The 21,797-nt window shown below is 43.3% G+C and overlaps 1 protein-coding gene across 1 annotated transcript; it reads right to left on the reverse strand.

Annotated features, from left to right (window-relative positions):
- Positions 1-1,432: 1,432 nt before the first annotated feature.
- On the reverse strand, positions 1,433-21,373 carry cnn1b (calponin 1, basic, smooth muscle, b). The gene is made up of 7 exons (XM_069922947.1): positions 21,210-21,373; positions 16,118-16,239; positions 14,459-14,525; positions 6,224-6,361; positions 6,004-6,120; positions 5,042-5,188; positions 1,433-3,924 (listed from the first exon to the last, which is right to left on the reverse strand). Exons 1-7 carry the CDS (start codon positions 21,267-21,269, stop codon positions 3,616-3,618), a joined length of 960 nt encoding a protein of 319 aa, XP_069779048.1. The 5' UTR covers positions 21,270-21,373; the 3' UTR covers positions 1,433-3,615.
- Between the last annotated feature and the right edge of the window lie 424 nt (positions 21,374-21,797).

Consider the following 21,797-nt stretch of genomic DNA (forward strand, 5'->3'; position numbering starts at 1 on the left):
TCTGCCTAATGAGCCTAATTGGTTTTTTGGAGGAGGTAGCATGAGAAATTGAGGGTAGGGCAGTGGTCTACATAGATGTTAGACAGGCATTCGACAAGGTCCCCCATGAGAGACTCATTCAGAAAGTCATGAAGATCCACAGAACCTTGGCAGCGGGGATAAAAAAAAAAGGGCTTTTATGTAGAAAGCTGAGTAGTAGTGGAAGGAATGTATTCTGACTGGAAGTCCGTGACTAGTGGGATTCCACAGGAGCCTGTTCCAGGATCCCTGCTCTTTGTGATTTTTATTAATGACCTGGATGAAGAGTCAGAAGGATGGGTCAGTAAGTTTGTGGATGTAACAAAGGTTGGAGGAGTTGTGGATGGAGCTGAAGGTTACAAGAGGATATAGACAAGATAGAGAGTTGGGTAGCGAAGTGGCAGATGGAGTTCAATCCGGATAAGTGTGAGGTGATGCATTTTGGAAGGACGAACCAGAAGGCTGAGCACAGGGTTAATGGTCAGTTACTTAAGAGAGTGGGTAAACAGAGGTCCAAATCCATACATCACTCAAAGTCGCTGTGCAGATTGATAGGATAGTTAAGAAGGCCTACAGGATGCTGGGATTCATTAATGGTGGATTGTTCAAGAGTCGAGCAGTCATGTTGAATTCTACAAAACCTCTGGAGAGACCACACTCAGAGTATTGTGTTCAGTTCTGGTCACCTCATTATAGGACGTGGAAGCTGTGGAGAGGCAGCAGAGGGGATTTACCAAGATGTTGCCTGGATTGGAAAATGTCTTATGAGGAAAGTTTAGCAGAGCTGGGACTTTTCTCTTTGGAGCGTTGAAGGAGGGGAGGAGACTTAATAGAGGTCTACAAGATTCTGGGATGCGTAGATAGGGTGGACAGCCAGCACCAGGGCAGGATCAGCAAACAGCAGAGGACGTCTGCACAAAATGAAAGGAGGGAAGTTTAGGGGAGAGGAGAGAAGTAAGTTTTTTACACAGAGAGTTGTGAGGGCTTGGAATGCCTTGCAAGGGTTGGTGGTGGAGGCTGAGACAAAGGGGGGATGGATTAAAAAAAAAGGGGCTTACGAGAAATGGAGGGTTTAATACCTTTTTAAAGGAATATGTTTTTAAGGAGATTTGGGTGCGGCAAGGTTGGCGAAGTGATTAGCGCAACACCGTTTCATCACCAGCAAACAGGACTGGGGTTTGAATCCCGCACTGTCAGTAAGGAGTTTGTATGTTCTCCCCGTGTCTGCGTGGGGTTTCCTTGGGGTTCGGGTTTCCTCCCACCGTTATGGGGGTTAATTGGATGTAAACTGGGTGGCACGGATTCATGGGCCAAAATGGCTTGTTACCTATGTTCTAGTGCAGACTTTTGGGAAGGGGGTTCACATACAACATTGTTCCACTGTAGCATGAAGAAAATAGAAACAGGAGCCGTGTCAAATTTAAATTATCGGTGTGCTCTGAATTTATTAACCACTAAGCAACATGGTGTGCTCCATTTGTATTAACTGGAACTGTGCTTTAGATCAGCCATTCTCAACGGGCCACAGCACATTTACAAGTAAAAGCCTTATTTTCTTTTCACCTCGCAAACCTCAGCAGGAAAGAAGAAGCAAGGAAGAAACCAAAACTTGACTGCTTTGTAGGGAAGAGGCCCATAAACTTTGAGCAGTCCTTAAGAGGCCATAGCCAAGAACGGTTGAGAATGCCTGCTTTTGATTTATTAAGCATTGTGTGGTTTTGAGTGGGACAGAAACAGACGTTTCACATTGTTTACTGTAGTAAGAGGACTTTTAATCCCAGATTGTTAATACAGTAAAACCCCTGGTATCCGGCACCTGTAGGGATTGGTAGATGCCAGATTTCCGGTTGCTTGAGATTGCGAACTAACGGTGAGGCACGCCAATTTAAAACTTCTGTATCTTACCTATTTTCCTCTTCTTTTGCCAGTTGCTTGAGGTTGGAGTTTGTTTGAATTCCGGATAACAGGAGTTTTACTGCAGTTTAATAACTGCTGTTAAATTATCACATACCCTGAATATAGTTCATCAAACAAAGAAGTGCTGGTGCCTAGAGGTTGCCAGGTACAACTGATTACACGCTGGTGTAGTTCTGTTTACCGTCTTGTGTGCCTGATGATGTATTCTGCAGTAGCAGCCAATTGGATGTTAAAGTGGGTGAACTGATACAGACACTTGCACCCATTGTTTGCTGGGTGTGTTCAAGGAGGTTGGGGACATCTGAAGCTTGATATGGATAGTCTCAATCTGATAACGATCTGAGACAGGAGTTTGTTCTGTGATGGAAAGTGATTTTTGGGCTTCGGCTACATTCTTGCATCTTTGCGAAGAAATAAGCGAGCTAACAACAGGCAGCACGGTTAACAGCAGCTAGCGCAGCGTAGTTCCAGCGCCAGCGACCTGGGTTTGAATCTGCGGCACTGTCGGGAAGGAGTTGGTACGTACTCCCTGTGTCTGTGGGCTTCCTCCGGGTGCTCCGGTTTCCTCCCACCCTTCAAAACGTACGGGGGGAGGGGGGCTGTAGGTTAATTGGGTGTAATTGGGGAGCATGGACCTGTGAGCCAGAAGGGCTTGGTACCGTGCTCTATGTCTAATATTTAAAAAATATTGTTATCGTAATAGCCCTGGGGCCGAGACCATCAGTGTTGTTGAATATAAATGTTGTCCTCAATTTACCTGACATTTAAAATGTGTCTTTTTGTTTGGAGGTGAGTGGTTCCAAGGCCTGATCTCAGCCTTTGCTATTCTTGCAGGGTATGACTTTTAATAAATACCGAGGCCTGGGGTTTGAATATGAAAAGGCAAGTGCCTCTGTGCAGAGGGATGTTTCTACACAAAAGGTGCTCAAAGTGACGTACTGGTTAGAATAAAAGCCCCAATAATTCTGGAAACTAATCTGCTTTTAAAATTCATCCATCGTTGTGACGGTTCTCAGTTTTCACTGAGCAGCACAGACGTTGCATTGATGGAAATTTCAACCAAGCTGGTGCAAAACAGCCCACGTCGCCAGTGACGCTGGGCACTGTGCGAATCCATCCTGTGTATTTAAATGCACCAAGATCCACACTGTTAATGGTGTGGGTCAGAGTGACAAGTAGAGAGAGTTGAAAATCTGTAAATTGCATTGTTGTGTATATTGGGATTGGATATCCAGTATTGAACAAAATGTATTGGAGTTTGATAATAGCCCTCAGGAAATGTATCCTAAGGACAAGACTGAAGCTTGAGATTGCTATGCAAGAGCTCAGATGTTGAAGCTCCTTAAATAAGATCTAACCCAGCAGTTCCATACTCTTTTACCAATGATGGATGACTTGGATTCTACTTTGAGAGTTCATTGGCTGGCCCATTATTGGCTCAGATGGTTAGAAAATGGACGTGTCTGCCAATTCATCTTTGACATTGGAATGGCCCATCGGTTTCTGCAGCAGTACACATTGGCAGGGAAGTGTTCTATGAAGCTGTGGCCAGAGCGTAACACGTTGTGGTGGGGGGGGGGGGGGGAACGCGCTCTTTCGACTGAGCATAGGGCTTTGTGGGAAAGGTGTAGGCAAGGCTGCGATGAACAGTCGAACAAGTCAGTCTGTTGAGCAGCGTCCTTACTCAAAATCCGGGTAGATTTGCCTGCGGCGATTGGCATCCGTGTGCTGATTGTACTCCACCGGGTAGTCACCCTCACTGCATTCTGAGCCACTTGCAAATGGGACGCCATCGTCATTGGGGAAGTTGGAGATGGAGCAGTACTTGGGGTCGAATACCTGCCGGCTCAGCCCATACACAGTCATTCCTTTCTGTGAGGCCCCCTGATTCGTTCCCATCTGTAGTGACACGATACTGGAGTCACATTTTTCAGTGCCCAGCTTGTTGTCAACGATGTGTCTGCGTGTCCCTGGGGCCGTCATTCCAGCCTGAAGAGAGATCAGTGTCGATTCAATCATTGCTCACTGAGCCTTCAAGTGAACCACATTAAAAAAAAACAATGCTGGAGAAACTCAGCAGGTCAGTGAACTTTATATAGCAAATACAGTGAAACCTCATTAGAACGCGATTCGTTAATCTGCGAAATTGCTTATAGCACGGGTGTCTGGGACTCCAAACATTGATTTTAGGATGCCAGGCTAACAGCCACAATCTCAAAAATGGACTCCTGACTCATTTACAAAATGTGTATGTTAATATGTGGAGTGTAAAGGTCTTAAAGGTCTTATTATAGGGTTTGAGTCACAGTTTTCTGTTTTCCTGCTTCCTGAATCATGACCTATATGCATCTGTTCCACAACTCAGCTGTAGCGCGGTATGAAATCTTGGACCCCAACTACCGCGTTCTAACGAGGTTTTACTGTATAAAGATACATAACCAATATCGGGCTGGAGCCCTTCATCAAGATGTGAAAAAATGTAGGCAGGCACGTTTAAGAAGGTCTCCAGTCCAAAATATGTTTATGTTTAAAATATAAATTGTAAATGTTATTTTTGAAATTTAAATTTAGACATGTCTTTCAGCTTATGAGCCTGTCCCGCCCAATTACACCTACATCCCTGGTACATTTCCTGTGGATGGAGGAAACACCTGCAAACTCCTTACAGGCAGTGCCAGATTTGAGTTGAGATCATAGCCGCTGTAACAGAGTTGCACTAACCGCTATGCAAACCGTACCACCAATCTTTATTTGTGTCCTAATCTTTGCGATACAAAAGACACTGTTTGACCTGCTGAGTTTCTCCAGCACTATTTTTACTTCAACCACAGTGTCTGCAGACGTCTGTGTTTTACTTCAAGTGAACCACTCCCACCGACCCTGTACATTACCCACGACCTCCGCATGCTTCCTGCTTTATCCACCCCAACCCACATCCTCTACAACCATCACTGCTTTTACTATGAGTGTCTAACCGAATGACAGGGAACCTGCTGTGGTTCTGAGAGGGTGAACAGTACCACGGAAGGTCTGTGAGGATATATTATCATTACAGCTGTTTCCATAAGGGTGAATGTGCCTGCCTCCTTCCTCCTTTCTCCCATACCTGAGTTGCACCTTTGTTGGTTCCCATTTGCAAGCTAATGGTCGTTTGGTCAAGAGGCTTCTCCACTCCAGTTTTGGGGTCAAACAGATGCCTTCTGGTGCCGTACGCTGTCATGCCTTGCTGGCTGGCAAATTTATTTGTCCCCATCTGAAGAAACAGAATAAGTGGAAAACGGGATATACAAGATAATTTAAAAAAAAATTAGATATACAGAAAAGTAACAGGCCCATTTGGCCCACAAGTCCATGCCGCCCAATTAACCTACACCCTCGGTATGTTTTGAATGGTGGGAGGAAATTCACACAGACACTGGGAGAATGTACAAACTCCTTACAGACGGTGCAGGATTCAAACCCTAGCCCCAATCACTGCCGCTATAACAGTATTGTGAAAATTGTTGTGTTCAGAAATGAAATCGCAATCTGGAGAGGGAATGTGAGGAGATTTGGTATGTCACCAGACTCAAACCTCTACAGGTGCCCTGTGGACAGCATTCAGTCTGGCACCATCACTGTCTGGTCTGGAGGTGCCAACACTCAGCACGGAAAATCTCCAGAGGGTTAACTTGGCCTGTGACATCACGGGCACCAGACCACTCCATTGAGGACCTCTACAAGAGGCGGTGTCTTAAAAAAGCAGCCTCCATCCTCAAGGACCCCAGCACCCAGGCCATGCCCTCTTCACTCTGCTACCTTTGGGGAAAAGGTACAGGAGCCTGAGGACGAGCACTCAGTGGCACAGGGACAGCTTCTTCCCTGCTGCTACCAGATCCATGAATGAAAACTGAATCACAGACACGGCCTTTTCCTGCACTATATTTATTTTGTGAGTTAGTTCGCTCTGTGAAGCTGTGTAAAACAACAAATTTCGTGACATGTTCATGACAAATAAATTCTGATTCTGAATCCGTATTTTCTGTCCTCGTCCTCCTGAATGAGTATGTAATCCAGGTCTGCCCATACCTGAAGTCCAATGATGTTCTTTCCTGCTTTCAAAGTCTCCGTATTAAATATGCGCTGCTGCTTTTCTGCATATCTCACACCAATGTCTGATTTTGTGTGGTACCCTTTTGTCTTTGCCTGCGTGAAATAAGAGGTTAGCTTAGTCTCTAGTGGTGAGAGGGTCAGATATTTCATAATTCCAGATAATTTTGATTCGGGTGGTCACTGCAGATGCACTCACCAAACTAGCCAGGGCCATGAGTGTGGTCTGCACCTGGGTCAAGTTACAATTCTCATACAAGTCGTTTGCTTCAAAGATGTCATGAAGCTTCACGCCGTATCTTGCGATTGCTTTCAAGAAGTTTCCAATGTTCTCCAGCTGAGGAATTAAAGCAAATTTCATGAGCAAGCCACTTTTTCACAAATGGCTCCACTCCGACGCATTGGCTGAACCATCAGCGTAGGGGGTGTATTACCTGTTCAACCCTAAGTTTGGAAAGATTATGAGCAGAGCCTGAGTCTTGCTATTTTTAAAATAAATAGATAGGTATATTTATATATGTACACCATTTAAAAAAAACCCTGTTATCCAGAATTCAAGCAACTGACAGCCTCAAGCAACCGGCAAAAAAAAATTGAGGAAAATAGGTAAAAGTTGGCACACCTCGCTGTTAGTTCGTCAATCCATGCAACACACAATTTCAAGCAATCAGTATCTGGCATCTACCAATACCAATAGGTGCTGGGGTTTTACCATGCATTCATAAAATTTACGGCAATAGATTTTAATTTTGCTTTTGGTGGACGGTAAGCGCCTCAGGAAATGTATTTAATATTACAGTGCCTGTGACCTGGGTTAAAATCCAGCACTGTCTATAAGGAGTTTGTACGTTCTCCCCATGAACACATGGGTTTCCTCCGGGTGCTCCAGTTCCCTCTCACATTCTAAAGATGTACGGGTTAATCAGGTGTATGTGGGCGGCGCGGGTTCGTGGGCCAGAAGGGCCTGTTACTGGGTCTCGAAACGACAAAAAAGGTTCAAGTGGAAAACCGATTCACTGTATCTTTTAGGTAGCCTGGTCGGTGGTTTGATGGTAAGTACAATTATAAAAATAAAAATACAGGTGATCATAAGACACAAGAGTAGAGATAGGCCATTCAGCCTATCAAGTCTGTTCCACCATTGAATCAGTAGCTAATCCATTTTTCAACGCAGTCCCACTGCCCGGCCTAATCTGTCTTAACTACACCCAATGACCTGGCCTCCACATCTGCCTGCGGCAACAAATTCCACAGATTCTGATACATCTGTTCCAGACGGCTTTCAATCCTGAAGTTGTGCCTTCTTGTCCCAGACTCTCCCACCATGCATGTACTCTTCCACGCCTTTCAACATTCAAAATGTTTAAATGAGATGCCTGCTCATTGTCCTAAGTTCCAACGAATACAGGCCAAGAGCTGTCCAATGCTCCTCGTTATCTCCTCTACATCAGGGAGACTGGGCACAGTTCACTTTCTTGAGCACCTCAGCTCTGTCTGTCGCAATAGTGTGGAACTCACAGTGGCACCCCATTTCAATTCTCCATCCCATTTCCTTGCCAACATGTCTGTCCATGGTCTCATGCACTGCCACACTGAGACCACCTGCAAATTGGAGGAACAGCACCTCATCTTCCAGCTGGGCACCCTCCAACAGGATGGCATTAATATAGACTTCTCTAGCTTTCATTAAACAACCCCCCCCCCAACTTCTTCCCTCATTGTCTTCACCCAGGTCTCTCTCCCTGTCTTTTTTCGCACAGACATCATCAATTCTCACCTCTCCCCTTATCATATCTATCAGACCTTGTGTTGGTCTGGGCTCCTCCCCCAGCTGGCACTGTCTCGATTCTGAGATTTCCTACTTTTTGCTCTCATTCTTCTTATTCTTTGGAGGAGGGCTTAGGCCCCGAAACGTCGGCAATATATCCTTGTCTCCTTTGTTCGCGGAAAAGACCACCTGAGTTCCTCCAGCATTTCGGGGTGTCCTCATATGATGACCATTTCATTCCCAGAACCATCCTTGTGAACTTCCTTTTTAACCCTCAATCACGTCAGCACATCTTTTCCAAAATGAGGTCCACATAACTGCCCACGATACTCCGAGACGTCTCACCACTCTGCCGAAAGAGATTCAGATTTTTTTTTGATGTTGTTTAAGTTACTCATTGATGGATTTCATTCCGGAGACTGCATTGACCAGCAGAAATATTGTGAAATTTCTGGCTTGGAGAGTGCATGAGCAAAACAACCTGCTGCCTCAAAATAAAACCACCCACTTGTCCTCTGCTGATTGTTTAGGGGGCTTGATTTTCTGTGCCTGTTGGAGTAAAGCCCCAGTGTGAATAACAAAATCCTTGAAAAAAGCAGGTTGCAGCTGGCCTTTATTGCTCCATTCAACAAGTGGTGGGGCATGTGCTTTTTTTAATAACGTTGGGGTGGGGAGATTTCAAACCCTTCAACAGCTTCACCATGTAACTTGTACAATCGGTATATAGATTTTGATTGAGTAGCGCTGAGTGCTGCTGGAGATGAAGAACTGGTGCATTTCAGAAAAAAAAAATGACCAAGTTTTAAAAAAAACCCAGTAAAACACCAAAAATTCACCGTAAGGAGTTTGTGCATTCTCCCCGTGACTGTGTGGGCTTCCTCTGGGGGGTGGGTGGGGGGGGGGGAGGAGGGAGGGAAACTCTGGTTTCCACCCACCCTTCAAAATGTACAGGGGTGTAGGACAATTGGGCGGCATGGGCTGAAAGAGTCTGTAACTGTGCTGTGTCTAAATTTAAAAAAAATTAATGAGAAAAAATTAAAATAGTTTGATACAGTCTCGTTGGATCAACAACTGGAACAAAAGAGAAAGCTCTTTCCCTTGGGGGTAGGGGCGACTGCAACAAGGGGTCATAAGTTGAGGGTTAGGGGGAAAAACTTTAGGAATAATATAAAAGGATGCTTCTTCACTCAGAGTGTGGTGACTAAGTGGAATGATCTACCGGAAGAAGCAGTCGCGGCATTTAAGAGGAAGCTACATGGATGTGAGGGACATAGGAGTGGGTATGTGGAACTAGTGGAGTTTCACGTAAATCGGTACGGATAAGAAGGGCCGATTATAGCCTGTTTCCGTACTGTAAATTGTTATATGGTTATACCCATGGGTAAATTTTGGTAATGGAATAAATGTCCCTTACTGGAATAAAAAATATTGAGGCAGCCAGTTGGGTTAAACTTCATGCTTCCACCTATAGGACCATTTTCTTAGAAGTAGATATCTCTGATTATAGCTTTGATTGTTATCTGGCTGACCAATTTTAAGTCATTGTTGCTATTTCTGGAGTGCACTGTATTCATTAGAACTGCGTCATGCAGTGAAACCAAATATTCCAGTTGCTAGAAATCTTAAATGCAGAAAACGCTTAATTACTCAGCAGGCCAAACAGCATCTTCAGAGGGAATTTCCAGTATTTTCTAATTTGATCTGTTGTGGTCAATGGCCAGTCATGAGTGCTGGTTGGTGCTTTGGTTCCTTTTGGCAACCAGTTTGGTTTGGTGCACACTGTGGTCCTCCCTGGGAGAGAAGGAGGCAGACCTAAAGAAGGGGTCAAACCTGAAATGTTGAGCGTCTCCTGTTTTCCATGGATACTGCATATCCTGAGTTTCTCCAGCAAATTTGTGTACAAAGATTTTTTTTATAATAAATTCCAATAAGTTGCAATGGCTGTAGACCTGGAAGAGCGGAGACAAGCGCTGCTCTGAAAGGTTAACCGTCAGGTCCTAATGGTTCCGTACAGTGTTTGAAATAGCCAACCATGTTTCTAAACAAAACTCTTGCAACCACGGACAGGGTCTGGGCCCATGATGGTGGAGCCTGTGCTTGGCATTGCAGACACCGGAAATCGGTAGAACTCCCCCCCATGGAGAAGGAGAAACCGATCATCCTGCAAGATGGCGACCATGGCAACGTCCCGGCGAGGGGAATAGACACCGGCAACTGGCGGTCAGGGAGAGGATGGTGAGAGCAAGCAGGGTTCCCGAAGGGCCACAGATGCTGAAGGTTTCCTGATCACGTCAGGTGTTTGGTTCTGGAGCTCGGGCGGCCAATGGATCAAACAATCCTGTGCGGCTGGAGCGCTGGAGGCAAATCCACGGACATTCAGTGTCTCTGAAGGGACTCTCTTTTGCTTCTCTTTCTTCAAGGAGCAACCCCAATGAAGACTGTCTTCCTTAAGGCAGTCAGAAGGAAATTTTGTGTAATATTATGTTCTGTACAATCATATAAGAATAAAGGAATCTTGAATGTTTGCATGGGTGTACTATTTACACCTTTGATGGGGAGGTCTATCATGAGAAGGATGCCTGTAGGCCTTGCATTACCATTAATGACCAACAAGACAACAATAGCTTCATTGCTCCCACACTCCTGTCAATCCTTCTCACCAGAGGCTTGCACCTTGCCTCCAGCAAAAAAAAACTTTAACTGTGAAAACAATAATTATGAATGCTTAACTTAAAGAATTTTTACAGTGCATTGACTGGTGTAAGCATCTTCAAAATACTAAGCCACTTTTCATTAAAGATTAATGTGCCATTCTCTGTATATTACATACCGTGTGGTTCCAGCAAGCCAGTGTTTCAGTGCACCTCTCCATATGTACTTGCTTTTGGCGATTAAACTCTCATAGACTACACCTGCAAACCCAGAGGAGGATGTTCTGTTCTGGAGGCAGTGCAGAATCAGACCAACTACACTGAAGATTTTGCTTCCTGAACATTTTTGGGTGTATTTTATGTATTCTGGGCTGCTGATCATGACAATTACTTTCCTATCAAGTACCAATTTTATAGATATAACCTATTTTTGTGATTTCCTGGCATATTTTCAACAAGCGTACAAAACCATGAAGTGTAATGGCATTTTTTGCATCCTCACTTCTTCCCTGCAGTCAAATGACAAATATGGTGAAAGGTTTGTGACGGCAGAAAAGTGGTATTGAGGAATCCATCAATGCCAGCTGACTATTGTTGGACGCTGATACAAGTGGCATCAGATGCTGAGTACGAAGAAAAATTACCAGGTCAGTTGAACTAATGCAATGTGTCTGCATCTTTATGCGATTAAACATGCTAAATTCAATCAAAGTTAATTTTATGTTTCTTCAACTTCCTACGTGACAAAACAAATCTGAAATTATCTTAGTGTTCAGCTTGAAGTTGTCTATTGTAATCCCCATTTTTTTTCCAGGAAGCAAACCTTATGGGGGAAAAAAAAATTGTCTAATCTTTTTGGCATTATCATATGAGGAGAGATTAAGATTACTTTCCACTCAGTGCATTTAGAAAAACTAAAAAATGGTTTTTGATTCTGAAAGGGACTGAGAACATTGAGAAGTCTGGGGCATCAGTATAACAGAGAGAATGAACTTTCTCCAGTAAAAACACAATATAGGTGAAACTTTGAGGGATGCCTACCCTGAAGGAATCCTCCTTTCCTCTCTGAGGGGAATCCTCTGGGTTTCTTTCTCACTGCCCTCCCCCAACTGTAATCCCTACTCTTCTTCAATCACTGTGTCTGCAGATATTCGTGCCTTACAACTTGCTCCTGTTCCTGTTTCGTGTATCCTTTCACTTGTTACTTGTGAGACCATAGTTTACCTTTAGAAAGTTAGGTTTTAAATCTTGAGTCATTCTAACAATCACAGCTTTCTAATTGCTCTGCATATACTCTTTTTGGCCTTTAGATATTTTCCATGATTTGCCATGTTTTGAAATTGGGTGTGCATGTTCTCGAGCATGAGACTGTCCATGAAGCTCAAGCTGGACTTGGTTGTTGCTCTCTAATATTTCTGCATCACCGAGGTCCTGCAGTTTCCTCTCACTGCTGCCTCTCTGCATTTAAAGCCTTAGAAAAGCATTGCCTTTTTTGGCTGTAAAGCAATCTGCTTCTGTCTATCATTTATCTTCAGATTCTCCCTGAGGTTTTACACTAAGGCTGGAACGTGTCTGTTACTTTCAGGGACACCATTCTTTCAGCCTGTCTGCCTGATGCTGTGTGGGAGTATGCCTGTTTTGCATCATTTACTGCTGTTCTGATCTAGGCTGAAGGATTTGTAAAAAATGTTCTACTGCCCATGACCCATTAATGTCATGGAAGAAAAGGTCTTATCTTTTTTGAACGCAAGTTAAATGCAAAGATGGTTTAAAAATGGAAAAAAATACACACCTGTAAAATGCAAGCAAAGGTCAATCGGCTAAGTGCTCATATATGAACGGGACAATAATCTGCATTCATATAACTTTGGGTCTCTGTAGCAGTACGGTAACACCCCAGGTATCTGGCACCTAGATGCCAAATAAGTGAATTTGCCGATTGCTTGAGATTGTGTGGATTGGGGATACCAATTTTAAATTTTAAAATATTTTTTTAACCTATTTATTTTCCACCATTTGCTGGTTACTTGAATCCTGGATAATGGAGATTTTACTGTATTTTCAAACAATATTTGAAACCTAGTCACAAAATGTATTAAGGCAGATGATGAAATACATTCATTGGTCAGAGGTGGGTTTTAAAGGTGTTGCTTCTAAGAAAAGGCGATCAGAAAAGGAGCAAGATTTTTGGAGTAGTTTCTACAACCACAGAATCATAGAACCATAGAGCATAACAACACAGAAACAGGCCCTTTGGCCCTTCTAATCTGTGCCAACTATTTTTCTGCCTAGTCCCACTAACCTGCACCCAGGCCACAGCTCTCCATACCCCTCCCATCCATTTACCCATCCAAATTCTTCTTAAATGTTAAAATTAAGCTGACAGCTCATTCCACACTCCCACCCCTCTGTGTGAAGAAGTTCCCCCTACATAATTCCCCTTTCACCCTACAAATTTCCCCTTTCACCCTTAACCTATGGGTTGTATCTCACCTCCTCTCAGTGGAAAAAGCCTATCTACATTTATTCTTGTGACAGATTATAGATATGTTTTGGGAGATAAATTGGGGCAGGTTTTTTAGTGTAGGACACATACAAACACATTAAAACAGATCTTATTTAAAATACTGGAGCTTTGCTCATGCTAGACAGGCCGGCTCCAAGAGTCTTTGCAAAAGCTTAGGGGAGTGCCCAATAGTCTTATGGATTGTTGCTTAGAAAAAGGCAACAGATGAAAGAACTCATCAGTGGAACTTGCTGATCTAAGAGGATCATGTGGTTTTGCAAGCAGAGAGAGTCAAACAGGCCTTTTCTGAGAGAGAGAGAGAGGATTCATTTTTACAATGTTAAAGGCAGCAGCAGCAGCTGGGACTGGAACAGGACAAGCTGGAAAGCTTGTGGAAAACCCCCCATATGGAAAATGGATTGTGATTGCTTAGTTCAGCCTGGTCAAAGCCCTTGTGATTCATGCAAGCGGAGTGGACTGGCTCCCTAATGTTTCACTTGAAATAAGACAAACAAAAAGGAACTCTGGTGACCTGAAAGAAAGAGGTTATCATCTGCAAAATCCTGAAGGGGCAGGTTTCTTCAGCAAAACAATTAAGTGGCTGATCTGAAGGAATCAGTTGTGGGTGTCCAATGAGCAACAAATCTCTCTCTGAATACTGACAAGAATCTTCCTGAGCAGTAACCATTTACCTTTCAAGTACCAAAGCCTGGTGAATTTCATAAATGTTAAATTCTGTGCACAGTATAAGAATTGCCTGATACCAGTGAATGTGGAGGAATGGAAAGTGAGATTGGACTGTGAATCAAATAACTTTTCTGAAGTTATATACACATTACATACACGTGCACTTAGAATTAGAAGGGAGTTTAGTTAATAGTAATAAATTAAAGTTTGATCTTGTTTTCATGTTTAAAGATAATTAAAAGTAACTTTTGTTTAAGTAACCATTTGTCTTGGTGAATATCTATTACTGCTGGGTTTTTGGGGTCCTCTGGGCTTGTAACACTTTGTCTATCCCCCTCATAATTTTAATAATTTGATCAAATCTCCTCATTCTTCTACGCTCCTAGGAATAAAGTCCCAATGTGTTTAACCTTTCCCTGTAACTCACTTTCTAAAGTCCAGGCAACATCCTAGTAAATCATCTCTGCATTCTTTCTATCTCATTGATATCTTTCCTGTAGTTAAGTGACCAAAACTTAGGACATTTGCATTTGAGCAATGATCAGGAGCTAGAAAGTGATTAAATTCAGGGTGCACAGGAGGCCAGAAAAGGAATGTAGCATAAAATGTTGAAGGAAATCATATCATAATGGATAAGGAGTTGCAGGGGTTTACAAAAGTTGGGTTCTAGGGACCTGTAGGAGTGGGTGTATATTTTGCTTCCCCATCAGTAGCTGGAACTGAATGATGAAAGGGAATTGCACCAATCTCTGCACAGTGTCTGGTTGCCTGCACGAAGGCCTTGACCCACGCAGATCCCAGGTACACCCCTGTTAATCCTACCTGGTGCCAGTTCTGTGGGGAGTCACTAATCTTCTTCACTGAGCCAGGCTGGAGTTTATTAATTAGCCTTAAAGAGAAGAAAATGCAAAGTGAAAATTTTAACTGTGAAAACAGTAATTCTCTAATTTATCAATTCTCAATTTAAAGAATTTTCACGATACAGTATAGACTCTCTGGAGTAAGCGTCTTCAACTACTTTTCATTAAAGAATAACGTGTCATTCTCTGCATATTGGAATATACTATACCAAAATACAGTAAAAACCCCTGGTATCCTGCACCTATTGGGATTGGTAGATGCCAGAGAAGTGTATTTTCTGGTTACTTGAGACTTGCAATGCCTAACTAATACACCTGCAACAGTTTAAAAGACAAAATACTCAACTGTTCTTGCACTGAACAAACTTCACTTGCATGAATATTTAAATCTTAAGGAATTTCACTTTATTTTCATTTACATTCTTATGAAAACATTTAACTATTGCTGCATTTGCAGGTTCCTCCCCCTCCATGGAGCCGCCTGAAAGATGAACAATAACATTATAAATAATACCCACTTCTCCCCCAAGTTTACAGATAAAGCATCTGGCCGGGGCGACTTTTACTAAGGAGACACTTTAAGGGAGTCGCCCCAATGGCGAGCGGCATCAACCTGCTCTTCATCCCGGGTGACACCATCGCTGTTTAACACAACTTTATTCAAACAGCTGCTAAGAGCAAAGCATGGCCAAGGCCCTCCGCTGGCTGAATATCTGCTCCCATCTTCACCAAAGGTTTATGTGTTACTTTAGAGAACATTTATTTTTACAATTTTAAACGTATTTTTTTTTGTATATATATATATATTTTTTTTCCTCTGGTTTATTGAGAAGCTGTCGGTTGCTTGAAATCAGGATACCAGGACCTATAGGGGTGGGTAAATATTTAAAACCAGGGGTTTTACCCTACCTACCAATAGTTCATTTTACCTGGCTTTTCAGTTTGCAAAATTTTCACATGGTGTTTCCATTTGAATATCAAAGGATTACTGAATAACAGAAGGAAATACTTACTGACAAAGCTTTTGTGAAGTATTTTCTCTTGTAATTATTGAAGCTAACTCATTGGTGGAGTGGAGTTGCAGAGTGCCGAGCAGTTAGTTAGAGACAAGTCAGGGTACTAGGTTGAGTAGAGATGCAATGGAATGGAGGGGTTACTTGCAGGGTAGAAATACAGTAAAAAAAAACAATATCCAGCACCTTTTGAGAATTGGGAGGTGCCATTTAAGTAGATTTTCTGGTTGGATGAGGTTGCATGGATTGGCGAACTAATAGTGAGGCATGCCAATTTTAAACTTTCAGATTTTTTTTAACCTTATTTTAATTTTATGCATATTTTTTGCCGGTTGCTGAAGGCTGCCGGATGCCTCAATTACAGGGATTTTACTGTGCATAGGTTGCGTGATAAGGAAAAAGCATACCGGGCGGGGGCTTTACTTGAGAGAGGTGCACTTGCAGCGATTAGATGTTAGAATTGATGGGAATTATAGTGAGACGGTTGAGTTGATGTTGGTTATTTACTTGTGTGCTGAAGCTGTGTGATTGTTGCAAATTCAGGTCACATCTTTTGAATTTTACCCTTGTGTGCTCTGTTCCTGGAAAAATGCTTCGAATTTACTTACTTGCACAGTACCACTCCGCTCTTCAGCCCATCCATTAGGTTTTCAGTAAGAGTGACACCAGTAACATCTTCAATCCATCTCCGAATATCCTCATCTTTTTGTGGGTCATATTTCTGGGCAATCTGGAGGTGACAGAGGAAACAAATTTTCTTGAACTTGGAACCTTTGGCTGGCCTGAAATATCCCTGGCCTCTCCAAATTAGTTTACTGGCACAGTGAGAAAGTTCATTTTGCAAGCAGTCCAACTAGTTAACCCATACTTCTTGCATCAGCTGACAAACTCTCCTCAGCCATGTACCATCTCTCCATGGCCCCCAACATTCAGCCCTGTGATCCCTTTGTATCTTGGCCAGAAGTCTTGTTCATCAAACTTTCAACCATCCATATCCATACTTTTTCCGAGATGTAAAGCACCAAAGTCTTCAGACACCATAGTTGAAGTGGAAACACAACACTGGAGTAACTCAGTGGGGCAAACAGTGCACTTTATATAGCAACGATAAAGATGCAGAACCCAAGTTTCGGACCTGACCCCTTCATCAAGGTATGACAAAACATAGGCAGGTGCCTGAACAAAATGGTGGGAGAGGAAGGGCAGGGGGAAAGAAGGTAATAGGTAGAGAAGGGAGGAGAGTGACGACAAAGACCATCTGTACATTGAGGACCAACACTTAATTTCCTGTCCAGACACTCTCCACTGGACGGCATTAACATCTCCGGTTTCTGCTATTCTCCCTCCCTGCCCCATCCCTCTGTCTCCTTTCCTCCAACTCTTCATCCCCTTCCTTCTCCATTCACAGAGCTGTCCCCCCTCCCTCTGCTTGCTGTTGTGCTCTCCCTCCCTTAGCCACCAACTGCCTGTGCTCCTCCCCCTGCACCACCCCCCCTCACCATTTTGTACAGGTACCTGCCTACATTTTGCCATATCTTGATGAAGGCCTCAAGCCTGAAAAGTTGGTTATCTTTGCTGCATAAAGTCCACTGTTTGACCTGTTGAGTTTCTCCACCATTGTGTTCAAACTATACTTTTCAGTCCTCCAAGGTTTTGTGGGCCCTCTGGCTTCCTACTGATTTTGATTGAAGAAAAGGTTCCAAGATTGAGTGGGTAAGAGAAAGTGAGTGCAAGGTGAAGGTTGGTGCTAATACAGAAAAATTAATTGATTCTCAGAGTGAATGGAGCAATATGGAGAAACAGGCAGTGATGTCGGCAATGATCAGAATCAGGATTTATAGTCATGAACAAGGCATGAATTTGGTGTTTTGCAGCAGCGTCACTGTGTAAACATTCATATTGTAACCATCTTCTGTTACGACATTATTATATTAAAAAAACACAAATAATAGTGCAGAAAAAGTCAGGCCGTGTCTTTGGTTCATCGATCATTCAGGAATCTGATGGCATCAGGGAAGAAGCTGTCCTTGTGCCGCTGAGTGCTCATCTTCGGGCTCCTGTTTTCCAGATGGTAGCAGAGTGAAGAGGGCAGGGCCTGGGTGGCGGGGGTCTTTGAGGATAGAGGCTGTAGCCTTTTGTCTGAGTATCATCATCTCGACTTACTACTTTGACGTTAACCAAATTCAGAAACATTGTTTATAAAACTTGATTTTTAAAATGATTACTCTTCAAATTTCTCCACGGCCTTGCCTCTCCCTATTGCTGCATTTTCCTCTTGTCCTAATGCTCCTTCGTTTTCCTCCACTCCTGAGCTGGCCTTAAGATCTCCATCTCCAAAGGTTCTGAGAGCCTAAATGCCTGACCTTGGGCCTGTTGCTGTGCCTCCTTCCTTGGCACCATCAGGCACCCCCTGTAACATCTATTGGAAAACCTCTTAAGTATAATATTTGTGTAAGGAATGGGGAAGGGACATCAGTCTTGTTTCTTTTCTTCTTCAACCCGTTGATGCCTTTAGTCTCATCTCCAATTTCCATTGGATCCTTTCCATTTTGAACTGTATTTTGCTCTTGTGAGATGAGTTGGGACTTGATAGACAATGTGATTAAGAAAGTTGTCAGGTCCAATGAGTTCTTGCTTTCTCCAACAGAAACAGGTGAGGTGAGGTCCAGGCCTGGGGAGGGAGGCCTAGGCCCAGCCCTGAAATTTCAGTCATATTTAACAACGTTGAGCTCTCGATCACATTCCCAAGACTGCCTATTTCCATCTCTCACGGTACCGCCTGACAGTATCCCTTCCTGGATGCCTTTGGTGAACCACATCCAAAATCTTTGCTTCCTCTCACCTTGACTGTAACACAACAATCCTGCCTAGCCTAGCATTTTATTTACCTTTCTCAACCTTGGTCCCACTCCCCATCCCACCCACCTCCACCTCACTCGCTATCCACATATTTGCTGATCTGCACCAGATCCTGTGTATCTGTGGTCTCATGCACTGCCAGACAGTGACCACCTACAAATTGGAGGAACAACCCTTCTGTCTGGGAACCCTTCAACCGGATGGCATAAACATTGACTTCTCCCATTTCTGTTAACCCCACCCCCAATCTTCATCCCCATCTTCTTTCCTTTAGTTCTCTCTCTTCCCCTTTCTTTCCCTGTCTCCGCTCACAGAGGCAAAATCAATTCCCATCTTATCATATCCAATTAACAACTTTCGTCTGTTGGTCTGGACTCCTGCCCCCTCCCATTCTTCCCCCTTTCTCTCCCAGTCATTATTCAGATGCCTGCCTGCTTTTAGCTTATACCCCTTGAGGAAGGACTCAGGCCCAAAACATCAGTGATATATCTTTACCTCACGTGGACGCTGTGAGATTGGGTGAGTTCTTTCAGCATTTATAGTGTGTTTTTCCTGATTAAGCAAGCCTTGATTTAAAATTCTCAAAAATCTCTCCAAGGCCTTGCCTCTCTCTCTCTAACTCCATATTTGCCCTACATTCCTCCCAGGTCCTCCAAGTCTGGTCTGTGGACATGACCAGTTTTAGTCACTTCACCATAGCTCAGGTGGCTTTGCATCAATTTTTGTGAAGTGCTTTGAAATGTAGCTACCTTGAAGGCACTATATAAATGGATGTTGTTGTAATGAGCTTGTAGCATACCTAGTCCGAGATTGATAAGCCAACATTTCACCTTTATTAACTCAGCCTGCGACATCATGGGCACCAGTCTTCACAAGAGGGATTATCTTAAAAAAGCAGCCTCTATCATCAAGGACCTCCACCACCCAGGCCATACCCTCTTTACTCTGCTAAAATTGAGGAAAAGGTACAGGAGCCTGAAGATGAGCACTCAATGGCACAAGGACAGCTTCTTCCCCGCTGCCATCAGATTCCTGAATGATCAATGAACCAAACACACTTCCTCACTATGTCTTTATCTTTTTCTTGCATTAATTTTATTTATTTTTGTAAGGCTGCTGCAAAACAACAAATTTCATGACATGTTCATAACAAGATATATAACTTCCTGAAAGTGGTGTCACAGGTAGATAACGTTGTAAAAAGAGCTTTTGGCATATTGGCCTTCATAAATCAAAGTATTGAGTATGGGAGCTGGGATGTTATGGTAAAGTTGTTTAAGACATCGGTGAGGCCAAATTTGGAGTATTGTGTGTGCATTTTTGGTCAACGACTTACAGGAAATGTATCAATAAGATAGAGGGCAGAAAATGTTTACTAGGATGTTGCCCGGACTTCAGAACCTAAGTTACAGGGAAAGGTTAAATAGGTGAGGACTTTATTCCCTGGAGTGTAGAAGAATGAGGGGAGATTTGATCAAGGTATTTAAAATTATGAGAGGGATTGACAGAGTAAATGTAGATAGGTTTTTTCCACTGTGGGTAGAGGACATGGGTTAAGAGTGAAAGGGGAAAACTGTAGAGGGAAGGTGAGGGGGAATATCTTCACACAGAATGGTGGAAGTATGGAATGAGCTGCCAGCTGAGATTTCAGATTTATTGCCAGAGTAGATGCATGACATCACATACAACCCTGAGATTCTTTTTTTCCTGTGGGGACAACAGAATGGGTAGAGCAAAAAATAAACTGAACATGTAAACAAATAAAGAACTGTAAATGCATAATGAATATAAACAAACTGTGCAATACAGCAAGAACAAAAAGAAAATCAATAAAGTGCACACCTGGTGGTGAGAGTCTTGTGGCACCTATACCCCTTTCCTGATGGCAGAACAGAGTGTGTGCTGGATGGTGTGGATCCTTGATGATTGCTGCTGCCCTCCGTCGGCAGCGTTCCCTGTAGATATTCTCGAGAGTGGGGAGGGTTTTGCCTGTGATGCCCTGGACTGTGTCCACTACCTTTTGGAGGTCTTTACACTCAGGGGTATTGCTCAGGGAGGTGGTGAATTTTAACATTTAAGAGGAGAATTTGGACCGGTACATGGATGGGAGAGGTACAGAGGGCTATGGTCTGGGTGCTGGTCAGTGGGACTAGGGAAAAAATGGTTTGGCACAGGCTAGAAGGGCCGAAGGGGCCTGTTTCCGTGCTATAGTGTTCTATGGTTCTAATAAATTCTGATTGTGCACCTCATTCTGTGGTGTTTGCTACCAGCTACCAGTCCTCCACTTCCACCTACCTCTGCCCCTGCACTACAAGTGTCAGTGACCAGTTAAATCATATTACTGTCAGAAGCACACCATTTGCACGTACACCTCAAGACTGTTTCAGTTTAAGAGCTCACAGCTGCCCAGCTCTGTAATAACAAACAGATTTTATTTAATCAAGTCACTAAAGGTTTTTCTTCCTCGAGCACAAGTCTTCAGAAGCTATGCTTTAAATGCTACCTGATGGTTGCTGTCGAGTCAATACTTCAGGAGGTTAAATTCCGGCAGTTTGACTTGTCCTGGCCTTGCTCCCTTCTGCTGCCCTCATTTCATTAATTGACAATCTGGCTAATATTTAAAAGAAATGTTTGCCAACGTTATCGTGCCGGTGGCTGACAATGAACAGCGGAGATATTGCCTACACACCAGTCTCTCTAATCACTCTATTAAATATCAAATGAGACACCTTAAGAAAAGGCTGGGAGGGATTGTGATTGCCAAACAACATTTGGCTAACGTCCCTTGATCAGTATTCCTGTGGTTTCCATTCTCATGACAAAATAAAGGCCAGTGCCTACCTTGCGGTTCACCTCTGCTGAGAGTCCATATGCAGGTCCCTTGTTGAAATGCACTGACATAGTTGAACTGTGGAGTAAATTTTATTGCAGGCTCTAAATCCCCACGAGCCACTGTCTGCACTTGGTCTTGTCAGTTCTGGAAGTCCCACAAAATTCCCCAAACTTTTCAAACTCTTGAATTAGTTGGTTCTGAAGCTGCCACTCAATTGGTTCAGAAGGCAGCCAATCAGCTTGGCTGACGGTTCCAGTGACAGCAGCCTATTGGAATTTGAGAAGCTGTCGTCAGTTTTTCCAGCTTGGCTGTTTATGTTGGATGTGAACAGAGATTGGTTTGATTTTACAGCAGCATTTCATACGTAGAAAAAAATTTGTAATTTGCAGAAATATTAGCAAGAGAATTTTGCTCCTGGATCCGTGAAATATTAGGTATCAGGCCAAAACTGGGTGGTCACTGTAACATTACATCATCCAAGTGAGCTCCCTGTAATATTACATTATCCCAATGTGTGTGGCCTATATTACATCATCAGTGTGTGCTCCCTGTAATATTGTATTGTCCCAGTGTGTGTGCCCTATAATATTACATCA

Source organism: Narcine bancroftii, chromosome 3 (assembly GCF_036971445.1).
Source record: "Narcine bancroftii isolate sNarBan1 chromosome 3, sNarBan1.hap1, whole genome shotgun sequence".
Lineage (NCBI taxonomy): Eukaryota > Metazoa > Chordata > Chondrichthyes > Torpediniformes > Narcinidae > Narcine > Narcine bancroftii.

What these genes read in the sequence shown, in the direction of transcription:
- cnn1b (XM_069922947.1), bottom strand. Translation starts at nt 21,269, where the DNA reads ATGTCAGTGCATTTCAACAAGGGACCTGCATATGGACTCTCAGCAGAG. An exon ending in AGCGGAGTGGTACTGTGCAA is followed by an intron (nt 14,526 to 16,117) that starts GTAAGTAAATTC and finishes CTTCTCTTTAAG; the next exon opens with GCTAATTAATAAACTCCAGC. An exon ending in CCAACAAAGGTGCAACTCAG is followed by an intron (nt 3,925 to 5,041) that starts GTATGGGAGAAA and finishes ATCTCTCTTCAG; the next exon opens with GCTGGAATGACGGCCCCAGG.